This window comes from Haliotis asinina, chromosome 6, assembly GCF_037392515.1.
Source record: "Haliotis asinina isolate JCU_RB_2024 chromosome 6, JCU_Hal_asi_v2, whole genome shotgun sequence".
Classification (NCBI taxonomy): Eukaryota; Metazoa; Mollusca; class Gastropoda; order Lepetellida; family Haliotidae; genus Haliotis; species Haliotis asinina.
In genome coordinates, this window is record NC_090285.1 from 71,111,147 (window position 1) to 71,123,284 (window position 12,138).

Genomic DNA, 12,138 nt, shown 5'->3' on the forward strand with positions numbered 1-12,138 from the left:
GAGAACTGACAATGGAATCACAGTTTTCGCTTCCAGGACCTTAGAACGTTTCATCCAATCCGCTGTTTACAGATGAGCACAGAGTAAACCTTTCTCTCTGATAATCGTCAGTGGGAATTACATGACGTTTTCCTTAAATGCCTAGTCCCTATTTAGGTCTGTCTGTGGTGTTGTCACGGAAAGAGGCCTTTATTCCGATCTGGAAATAAACACCCCGTAACGAATCTGCCCCTCCAGTCTTGGCGGAGCCGTTCTGAAGACTCCCAGAAAGGGCACGACGTGTGATTGACATATGGACTCTGTCCTTGGCGCACCCTGGTAGCCTTCATAGGGGCGACAACTTGAGGTGAAAACATTCACTTGAGAACCCTCCGTTTTACAGAAGTGACCTTTCGTTACTGGGCATTGAGTGATTGTCAGTTTTGGACTTAAGACTATAATTACATATCTTCATCTCTCGGATTTCAAAGTGACATTCCTCAATACACATGTGGCAATCACGCGGCACTGACTCCTGTGTGTCGATAATACTCACGGAACATGTTCCCAATGCCGTCCATGCACACGAAAAGCCGGAAACGTCGTACACATTCCTCACGACGGTCACGTGATTATACTTTGCTATAGTGATGACGTGTGTCTACTCGGGACGACAGAAACAAACCACTTTACATTTGTCCAAGAAGACAGCTTCGTCACAGATGGAATCTGGAACTTATCCACCTGGATTTCCGGTGTAGACAGCAATCTTTTCAGAGTTAATGAGTGATATCTTCAAAGATTTGCAAGACAGAGATGATTGAAGATTTTAACTGCCAGAGATCCTTTTAAATATTTCAATATAATTTATAATGAATCGTTTGCTGAAGTACCCGGACGTGAAGTCATCAGGTCTTTTGAAGTATGCGGGAAAGTCAGACGCCCTGACCATGTGTCTAAAGGGGTCAACGCCGTCAGCAGGGCGACTAGGTGAAATTACCTCCGCCCCGCTACGCAGGGAAATCAACAAACAAACTTGCATAAAATAATGAAAGGTGTACCCATAGTCTATTCGCAACGGACTTTAAACACCCGTATGGGCATATCGACCACCCACTTTAACTAGTCATCTCTGTTATGGTAGTGCAGTGGTATATATATTTGTAAGAAAATCAATTTTCAGTTCAGTCCAAAACACTTTACGACAGAAAGATATGTACTATTTCAATTGCACATGTCGGGTTTATACAATTACAAAGAAACAATGTATGTACATGTATACTACCGACAGAAAATAAGGGAACCAAGAAATCGAATGTAGATGACTTTGACTGTGACAGGGTCCGTTATCGTGACGTATCTCCCAAACGCAACATCCAATGACAATGGAATTTCGCATAATGTATGCCCAGCACGTGCTACACGTGCATACAGAAGTTAACTCCTGTAAATGTAAATGTGGGTGTGTGGGGTGGGTGGGGGACATCATTATGTGAAGTTGCCCGGCACATGGGTAAATCAAAAAGTGTAATTTCACGCCTGTGGGATAAGTACCGTCAAACGGGTGGGGTTGCAACGAGACCTGGGCGTGGTAGACCAAAATCAACGACACCACGACAGGATCGTCTCATTACGTTAATTGCTCTACGCAATAGGTTTAAATCGGCCTCTGCCATCAATAGAGAATTCCGCACACTCACTGGAAGACGCATTTCAACCTCAACCGTTAAAAACCGACTCTATCAAGCTCGTCTGAAAGCAAGACGGCCTTTTAAGGGTGTCCCCCTTTCAGCTCGCCATAAGCGCCAAAGATTGGCATGGGCTAGGCAGCACCAGGGACGGGCTATGCGCCACTGGCGTTACACCATGTTCTCTGATGAGTCAAGGTTTTGCCTACGATTCACAGATGGCAGAAAAACGTTGTTGGCGTCGGAGCGTGGAGCGATATGCCAGAGCAGCAATTCTTGACCATGATCGATATGGAGGTGGTAATGTCATGGTATGGGGTGGGATTACACATGACAGACGATCAGATTTGGTCATCATTAACGGAGCCATGACTGGTCAGCGATACGTTGACCAAATATTGCGTCCTGTTGTGGCTCCATTGGCTAGAGTTATCGGGCGAAATTTTGTTTTCCAAGATGATAATGCCAGACCGCATCGGGCCCGAATTGTCTCCGCTTATCTCCGACAAGAAGGTATCCAGACATTGGACTGGCCCGTCTAAGTCCCCAGACCTGTCCCCAATTGAACATCTCTGGGACGTTCTTGGTCGAAGGGTGTACGCCAGGACCCGCCAACCTCGTGCAGCTCTCCAAGAGGAATATCGGGCAGTACCACGGGCAACCATCCGGAAATTGATTAACAGCATGCCATCAAGGTGCCGTGAATGTGTTGCCCAACATGGTGGACACACCAGATATTGAACTTGACGCCTAAAATTGATTTAGTGGATATTTAAAGAAGTTTCAAATTCGCTATTATTTCATTAGTTCCTTTATTTCTTGTCGGTAGTATATGTTAGTCGATGTCTTTGCTCCACTGACCCATGAAGATCTGGGTTAGAATCTGGGTCTTCAGCAACCTATTCTTGTCGTAATGGTATGGGGTAGTCATGCTCCCTGCCATCTAATCCCATATTTCGTAGCTATATGCTCATACTGTTGATCACTGGGTTGTCTGGACCAGAGTTGGTGACTTACATACCGCCGTTATATAGCTGGAATATTAGTAGATATGCACCGAACTCTCTTGCTCACTCACTCGCACCAGTAATGGTGCATCAGATGCTGTGTGAGTGCTGTCAGTGTATGTATGATCTCAGGAGAACAGGACGGATTACCTTTCTTTGCCTTGTGTGACAACTGATGTCACGTTGTAGCACGGCCATACACAACCTTTGTCTCCTGGAACAAATGCTGCTCGATATACATTCATTCTACAGTGAACATTTTTACAGTTGGTTATGGAATTTGACGGCTACTTACACAAATGGAGCAACTGGATCGATGTCATTAGCTACTTGTCATTTAGTGACCAATTCATAGCATCTTTATGTCATTTACTCCGAATCATTAATTAGCCCCATGGATCTATTTCGACGGATAAGCTAGGCGTTGTATATTGACTGACATCCATGAAGACCTGGGAGTCTAACAGGGTCAGCTGTGATGGCTGCGTAGACGGCTGATCACGACTGGATTATCTATCGAAGACTCGAGTGTTTACAGACAGCCGTCAGATACCTCTGAAGTTGCTAGGTATGATGGTAACACCATGCAATATGGACAAGAAGTGTTGCAACTATATTACACTGTTTCTGCAGAGATTTCGTAGAAGGCATCGGTGTGGAAGTTGCTGTATTTAGAATCGAAGCCTCTAGACACACTGTGTGAGCGCCTACCGGCTCTTGATGATTTAGTAGATTTAGTTAATGTTGATGTTAATAACGCACTTGATCTATTTGTCAAACACGTTTTGAAATCGGCAGATGTGTTTAAAAATACACCCTATAAGCAATCTAAAGGTGGATTCTATACTAGCAGATGTCAGTATGCTAAGCGAGAGGCTAAAAGAGAACTTAGGCGTTATAGAAACACTAAATCAGCCATCAGTAGACGTAAATACTGTGAACTGAGGAATAATTATAAATATGAATGTAGAAAAGCTAAGGTCTCATTTCAGCAAAAGAAAAGTTCTAAGTTAAAATCTTCCATCCATAACACTTCTGCGTTCTGGAAAGAGCTGAGAAGTCTGAATGCTACAAAGAGCCCACGTTGTCCACTAGACAAATCTTTACTGTATAATCATTTTAAAGGGTTGTTCACACCTAGAAATCTAGCTGACGATACCACTGAGAATGATGTTTTCTGTCCTGATGTGAATATTCCTTTAAATGATATTGATAGCTATATTCTTGAGTCCTCTATCACTGATGAGGAAATATGTTCATGTCTTTCCCATCTGAAAAATGGCAAGTCAGCGGGTAGTGATGGTGTAATTACTGAGCTGTTGAAATCATCTAAGCATGTTATTATGCCCTTTTTAAAGGTATTGTTTAATAAGATTTTTGATACAGGCGTTTTTCCCATGGCTTGGACGCAAGCAATAGTTATTCCTTTACATAAAAAGGGCGATCGCAAAAACCCAGATAATTACAGAGGGATTTCAATACTGTGCATGTTAAGTAAATTATATACGTCCATTTTAAATGTCCGCATCAGAACCTGGGCAAATATAAGGAGTAAAATTCCCGAAACACAAGCTGGTTTTAGACAAGGGTACTCTACGATTGATCATATTTTTACTTTACATGGCGTTATAGAAAAATGTCTAATTAAGAAAAGGAAAAAGTTATATGTTGCTTTTATTGATTTTAGAAAAGCCTTTGACTCAATTGACCGTCCTAAGTCATACAAGTGCTTATTCAAATCTGGTCTTCAGGGGAAAATGCTATCTGCTATCATGAGTATATATAGTTCAGTAACAGCTTGTGTTAGAGGTTATAATGGGTATACTGAATATTTTGATTGTCCAATTGGTTTAAAGCAAGGTTGTGTTCTTAGCCCCGTATTGTTTTCCTTTTTCATTAATGGATTATCAGATGACATATCTAGATATGGCAAATATGGAGTGCAGTTATTTCCCGACCTACTAGGAATAATGTTACTTATGTTTGCAGATGATGTTGTTCTTATATCTGATACAATTACAGGCTTACAGAATCAACTTAATATACTGCACAAGTACTCTGAATATTCAAGTCTAGAGGTAAATTTAGACAAGACATATATAGTTGTTTTTAGAAGGGGAGGGCGCTTAGCAAGGAATGAAAAGTGGTTTTTAAATGGCCAGCCAATAACAACATTAAGTACTTATAAATATCTGGGAGTTGTATTTTCGTCAACATTCAAGATGAGAAATTGCATCACTGATTTAGCATTGAGGGGCAAGCGGGCCTTAATGGAAGTAATAAGTAATTTAAATGGAATTGGAATAATAGACCCCAGTGTGTACTTCAAAATTTTTGATGCCCAGATACAGCCGATATTACTGTACGGAGCAGAAATCTGGGGAATGCATAGATTTTATGAAATAGAAAAGGTCCATTTAATAGCCTGCAAACGTTTCTTGAATGTCAGCCCTCAAACACCTACTGCTATTGTATATGGCGAATGTGGAAGATATCCTCTCTATATAAACGCATTGTGTAAAACTTTGAAATATTGGGTAAAGGTTATTCATATGCATGAAGATAGAATCCCCTTGAAAGTGTACAAAATGCAAGTGTATTACGATAACTGTGGCTACAAGACATATGCTTCTTACATAAGAGAAATACTTTTTGCACATGGGTTTGGTTACGTCTGGATGTCCCAGACAGTTGGTGACGCAGCTTTATTTTTAAGTAGATTCAAGACTGTTGCAATCAATATATTTCTTCAATCATGGAACAGTACATTGAATAACAGTTCACGATACCATATGTACCGTGAGTTTAAAAGTCTGTTAACTCCAGAAAAATATTTATCATGTATATTGGACAAAAAGTTTCGAAATATTTTGACCAAATTCCGATGTGGATTATTAAGGCTAAAGTATAATGAAGGTAGATGGTTGAATGTCGAGGTTGCTGAACGTAGCTGCCCTTTGTGCAATCTAGGTGTAGAAGACGAGTACCATTTCATCTTTACATGTACTGAATATAACGCACTAAGATTAAAATACTTGCCATGTATATATCAGAAACAACCAAACTACTATAAATTTAAGTCTCTGTTATCAACGAACAATGAAACAACTTTAAGAAATTTATGTAAATATATCTATCATGCTTATAAAAGCAGGACAATCAAACTTCAATAATTTTTCTTCAAACCACAGGTGCGCACATTTTAACCATATATTTACATTTGTGTGTATATATGTTTATATCACAATGTTATATTTATAGTGACAAGAATCTGTTAATACAATCCACATGTACCATTGATATGTATACCCTGTAATAATTAACTTATATTTGTAACAATTGCGTATATATTGTATATGGGCCTGTGGCCTACGTACGGAATAAAAATACTTGACTTGACTTGACTTGACTATTCCAGAATGGGATAAGACCTTCCAGCTGGTGTTCAGACGGAACCTTCCAGCTGGTGTTTAGACGGAACCTTCGAGAGGGCTGCGACAGAACCTTCCAGCTGGTGTTTAGACAGAACCACCCTGAGGGTGTTTAGACAGAACCACCCTGAGGGTGTTTGGCGGCTATGATGTACTCTGTGTGTTTTCTTCATTCCTGTGTCTGGAATCGTTCTTCATCCGTCGTCTGACATCTGCCTACTACACAAGACGTTTCATGAAATGCTCACTCAGACTGTTTCCTACCTTCATCAGTCAGTGAAGCAGTGGTAGGTAGAACACCTTTCTTTCAGGATCAATGCCACATTTGATAAAAGCATCCATATACGTAGGTCTGATGGCATGTATCGGCACACCATCCCATTCACACCACAACAGATGGAAGTGCACTGACAGTACAGTCGAACACCGTTTATACCCCGTTTTGGTTTCACTCGAAAATCGTCCGGATAGCGAGACGTCCGGTTAACTGGATCAAACAAGCAAAACGTGAAAATTCAGTGAAAGCAAAACATTTTCATGTACGCATATCAATAAATCAACGGCCAATAGTACTGACAGTTGGATGAAAGATGCGGTCGCCACGAGACATTTACCACACATTTATTTGTTGGTATAGCAGAGTATGGATACAGTGTATGTCTATATGATATATTCATCGTTGAAGATCTTATTCAGTATGGGATCAATTGACATGTCCACCAGTTTGGATCGAAATCACTTCATATAGCATACAAATAAAGTACATAACATACTGATCACCGCTGTAGCTGAAATACGGACGCTTAGGATTTGGTAGTTTGTAGAATGTGTGATTGACTGCTGCAATCTAAAATCGTCACCTCCCAAGTGTCGCTATGACATAGGTGTATTGCAGTGGCACCATATGTTACCTTCCAGTATGACAACTGAACATCTGTTCCGTGTTTCCAAACAGACAATATCGGCGAAAACGAGGAATACCCCATGAGAATGCCACATCATATGTAATTAGTGCCTGAAACATACGACTTATGTTGGCGTACTGTTCTACAGCGGGAGCAAGGTTGAGTGAGTGAGTGAGTGAGTTAATATTTCAAGTCACATCGGCAATATCTCAGCCATATCGTGACGAGAACACTTAAATGAAATATATGCATGTGGCAAGGTTGAAGTACTCTTCTACAGAGGGAGCAAGGTTGAAGTACTGTTCTACAGAGGGAGCAAGGTTAAAGTATTGTTCTACAGAGGGAGCAAGGTTGAAGTACTGTTCTACAGAGGGAGCAAGGTTGAAGTACTGTTCTACAGAGGGAGCAAGGTTGAGGTACTGTTCTACAGCGGGCGCATGATTGATGTACCGTTCTACAGAGGGAGCAAGGTTGATGTACTGTTCTACAGAGGGAGCAAGGTTGAAGTACTGTTCTACAGAGGGAGCAAGGTTGAAGTATTGTTCTACAGAGGGAGCATGATTGACGTACTGTTCTACAGAGGGAGCAAGGTTGATGTACTGTTCTACAGAGGGAGCAAGGTTGAAGTACTGTTCTACAGAGGGAGCAAGGTTGATGTACTGTTCTACAGAGGGAGCAAGGTTGAAGTATTGTTCTACGGAGGGAGCAAGGTTGAAGTACTGTTCTACAGAGGGAGCAAGGTTGAAGTACTGTTCTACGGAGGGAGCAAGGTTGAAGTACTGTTCTACAGAGGGAGCATGATTGACGTACTGTTCTACAGAGGGAGCAAGGTTGATGTACTGTTCTACAGAGGGAGCAAGGTTGAAGTACTGTTCTACAGAGGGAGCAAGGTTGAAGTATTGTTCTACAGAGGGAGCAAGGTTGAAGTATTGTTCTACAGAGGGAGCAAGGTTGAAGTATTGTTCTACAGAGGGAGCAAGGTTGAAGTACTGTTCTACGGAGGGAGCAAGGTTGAAGTACTGTTCTACAGAGGGAGCATGATTGACGTACTGTTCTACAGAGGGAGCAAGGTTGATGTACTGTTCTACAGAGGGAGCAAGGTTGATGTACTGTTCTACAGAGGGAGCAAGGTTGAAGTATTGTTCTACAGAGGGAGCAAGGTTGAAGTATTGTTCTACAGAGGGAGCAAGGTTGAAGTATTGTTCTACAGAGGGAGCAAGGTTGAAGTACTGTTCTACAGAGGGAGCAAGGTTGATGTACTGTTCTACAGCGGGCGCATGATTGATGTACCGTTCTACAGAGGGAGCAAGGTTGATGTACTGTTCTACAGAGGGAGCAAGGTTGATGTACTGTTCTACAGAGGGAGCAAGGTTGAAGTATTGTTCTACAGAGGGAGCAAGGTTGAAGTATTGTGCTACAGAGGGAGCAAGGTTGAAGTATTGTTCTACAGAGGGAGCAAGGTTGAAGTATTGTTCTACAGAGGGAGCAAGGTTGAAGTACTGTTCTACAGAGGGAGCAAGGTTGATGTACTGTTCTACAGCGGGCGCATGATTGATGTACCGTTCTACAGAGGGAGCAAGGTTGATGTACTGTTCTACAGAGGGAGCAAGGTTGAAGTACTGTTCTACAGAGGGAGCAAGGTTGAAGTACTCTTCTGCAGCGGGAGCAAGGTTGATGTACTGTGCTACAGAGGGAGCAAGGTTGATGTACTGTTCTACAGCGGGGGCATGATTGACGTACTGTTCTATAGAGGGGGCATGATTGACGTACTGTTCTACAGTGGGAGAAAGGTTGAAGTATTGTTCTACAGAGGGAGCAAGGTTGAAGTATTGTTCTACAGAGGGAGCAAGGTTGAAGTACTGTTCTACAGAGGGAGCAAGGTTGATGTACTGTTCTACAGCGGGCGCATGATTGATGTACCGTTCTACAGAGGGAGCAAGGTTGATGTACTGTTCTACAGAGGGAGCAAGGTTGATGTACTGTTCTACAGAGGGAGCAAGGTTGAAGTATTGTTCTACAGAGGGAGCAAGGTTGAAGTATTGTGCTACAGAGGGAGCAAGGTTGAAGTATTGTTCTACAGAGGGAGCAAGGTTGAAGTATTGTTCTACAGAGGGAGCAAGGTTGAAGTATTGTTCTACAGAGGGAGCAAGGTTGAAGTACTGTTCTACAGAGGGAGCAAGGTTGATGTACTGTTCTACAGCGGGCGCATGATTGATGTACCGTTCTACAGAGGGAGCAAGGTTGAAGTACTGTTCTACAGAGGGAGCAAGGTTGAAGTACTGTTCTGCAGCGGGAGCAAGGTTGATGTACTGTGCTACAGAGGGAGCAAGGTTGATGTACTGTTCTACAGCGGGGGCATGATTGACGTACTGTTCTATAGAGGGGGCATGATTGACGTACTGTTCTACAGTGGGAGAAAGGTTGATGTACTGTTCTACAGAGGGAGCAAGGTTGATGTACTGTCCTACAGAGGGGGCATAATTGACGTACTGTTCTACAGTGGGAGCAAGGTTGAAGTACTGTTCTACAGAGGGAGCACAGTTGAAGTACTGTTCTACAGAGGGAGCACGGTTGAAGTACTGTTCTACAGAGGGAGCAAGGTTGAAGTATTGTTCTACAGAGGGAGCAAGGTTGAAGTACTGTTCTACGGAGGGAGCAAGGTTGAAGTATTGTTCTACAGAGGGAGCAAGGTTGAAGTATTGTTCTACAGAGGGAGCAAGGTTGAAGTACTGTTCTACGGAGGGAGCAAGGTTGAAGTACTGTTCTACAGAGGGAGCATGATTGAAGTACTGTTCTACAGAGGGAGCAAGGTTGAAGTACTGTTCTACGGAGGGAGCAAGGTTGAAGTACTGTTCTACAGAGGGAGCATGATTGACGTACTGTTCTACAGAGGGAGCAAGGTTGATGTACTGTTCTACAGAGGGAGCAAGGTTGATGTACTGTTCTACAGCGGGGGCATGATTGACGTACTGTTCTACAGAGGGAGCAAGGTTGAAGTATTGTTCTACAGAGGGAGCAAGGTTGAAGTATTGTGCTACAGAGGGAGCAAGGTTGAAGTATTGTTCTACAGAGGGAGCAAGGTTGAAGTATTGTTCTACAGAGGGAGCAAGGTTGAAGTATTGTTCTACAGAGGGAGCAAGGTTGAAGTACTGTTCTACAGAGGGAGCAAGGTTGATGTACTGTTCTACAGCGGGCGCATGATTGATGTACCGTTCTACAGAGGGAGCAAGGTTGAAGTACTGTTCTACAGAGGGAGCAAGGTTGAAGTACTGTTCTGCAGCGGGAGCAAGGTTGATGTACTGTGCTACAGAGGGAGCAAGGTTGATGTACTGTTCTACAGCGGGGGCATGATTGACGTACTGTTCTATAGAGGGGGCATGATTGACGTACTGTTCTACAGTGGGAGAAAGGTTGATGTACTGTTCTACAGAGGGAGCAAGGTTGATGTACTGTCCTACAGAGGGGGCATAATTGACGTACTGTTCTACAGTGGGAGCAAGGTTGAAGTACTGTTCTACAGAGGGAGCACAGTTGAAGTACTGTTCTACAGAGGGAGCACGGTTGAAGTACTGTTCTACAGAGGGAGCAAGGTTGAAGTATTGTTCTACAGAGGGAGCAAGGTTGAAGTACTGTTCTACGGAGGGAGCAAGGTTGAAGTATTGTTCTACAGAGGGAGCAAGGTTGAAGTATTGTTCTACAGAGGGAGCAAGGTTGAAGTACTGTTCTACAGAGGGAGCAAGGTTGAAGTACTGTTCTACGGAGGGAGCAAGGTTGAAGTACTGTTCTACAGAGGGAGCATGATTGAAGTACTGTTCTACAGAGGGAGCAAGGTTGAAGTACTGTTCTACGGAGGGAGCAAGGTTGAAGTACTGTTCTACAGAGGGAGCAAGGTTGAAGTACTGTTCTACAGCGGGCGCATGATTGATGTACCGTTCTACAGAGGGAGCAAGGTTGATGTACTGTTCTACAGAGGGAGCAAGGTTGAAGTACTGTTCAACAGAGGAAGCAAGGTTGAAGTACTGTTCTGCAGCGGGAGCAAGGTTGATGTACTGTTCTACAGAGGGAGCAAGGTTGATGTACTGTTCTACAGCGGGGGCATGATTGACGTACTGTTCTATAGAGGGGGCATGATTGACGTACTGTTCTACAGTGGGAGAAAGGTTGATGTACCGTTCTGCAGAGGAAGCAAGGTTGATGTACTGTCCTACAGAGGGGGCAAAATTGACGTACTGTTCTACAGTGGGAGCAAGGTTGAAGTACTGTTCTACAGAGGGAGCACGGTTGAAGTACTGTTCTACAGAGGGAGCAAGGTTGAAGTACTGTTCTACAGAGGGAGCAAAGTTGAAGTATTGTTCTACAGAGGGAGTAAGGTTGATGTACTGTTCTACAGAGGGAGCAAGGTTGAAGTACTGTTCTACAGAGGGAGCAAGGTTGATGTACTGTCCTGCAGCGGGAGCAAGGTTAACGCACTGTTCTGCAGCTAGAGCAAGGTTAACGATTCGCATAACGATAAACGTGACTGACGGTTAGACTTAAAACACTTCTGTCAGTTCTGTCTAGGTGGTACGAGAATGTATACAATACCCCTTTAGTGTAGTTTAGAGATGACGCAAGCCTTTGGAATGTTTTCGCTGATCCGCGTCTACACCAGTCTTGAGAAATCAGTAGTCCTCTACAGACGGAATAAGCCGACTGATTGCTTGGCCAGGAATAATCTATATTTTGATAGTTTTCTTCTGTTCCTATCCCCCAGTGTGTTTCACGAGTGTCCACGGAATTCAGACAATTTAACCACCAGTTATGCTCCCGGCGGCCACCGCTACCTTTCATTAAATCTACATAAATCCATTTTCCTCATTCTGGTTTCAATAAATCCCAGATGAGTAAATGCACATGTTCACTAGTCCACAAGAAAGCATCTCCAGTCGTAACAACATACAGTATTTGACAAACACGTAACCCCGAGTTTGTTTGATCTGCCATGTCTGTACGGAGGACATTCATACACAGCTATCCTGGAGGTAGGAATTAGCCCCAGTTTTTTGTAAGAGTGGGGTGGGCTCTACCCTGTAATAATGGTGTGACACGTGGCCTGCAAGGACATTCACGCAAAGAAGCTGAAACCACC

At 43.1% G+C, this 12,138-nt stretch overlaps 2 protein-coding genes across 2 annotated transcripts; one reads left to right on the forward strand and one right to left on the reverse strand.

Annotated features, from left to right (window-relative positions):
* Positions 1–4,853: 4,853 nt before the first annotated feature.
* LOC137288035 (uncharacterized) lies at positions 4,854–5,847 on the forward strand. Its single transcript, XM_067820395.1, has one exon. The coding sequence runs from the start codon at positions 4,897–4,899 to the stop codon at positions 5,845–5,847; it is 951 nt and encodes a 316-aa protein (XP_067676496.1). The 5' UTR covers positions 4,854–4,896.
* A 1,396-nt stretch (positions 5,848–7,243) lies between these two features.
* Positions 7,244–11,515, reverse strand: LOC137288037 (uncharacterized). The gene has a single exon (XM_067820396.1). The coding sequence runs from the start codon at positions 11,513–11,515 to the stop codon at positions 7,244–7,246; it is 4,272 nt and encodes a 1,423-aa protein (XP_067676497.1).
* Positions 11,516–12,138: the final 623 nt, after the last annotated feature.

Coding starts and splice junctions, on each gene's coding strand:
- LOC137288035 (XM_067820395.1), top strand. CDS start 4,897: ATGAGAAATTGCATCACTGATTTAGCATTGAGGGGCAAGCGGGCCTTA.
- LOC137288037 (XM_067820396.1), bottom strand. CDS start 11,515: ATGCGAATCGTTAACCTTGCTCTAGCTGCAGAACAGTGCGTTAACCTT.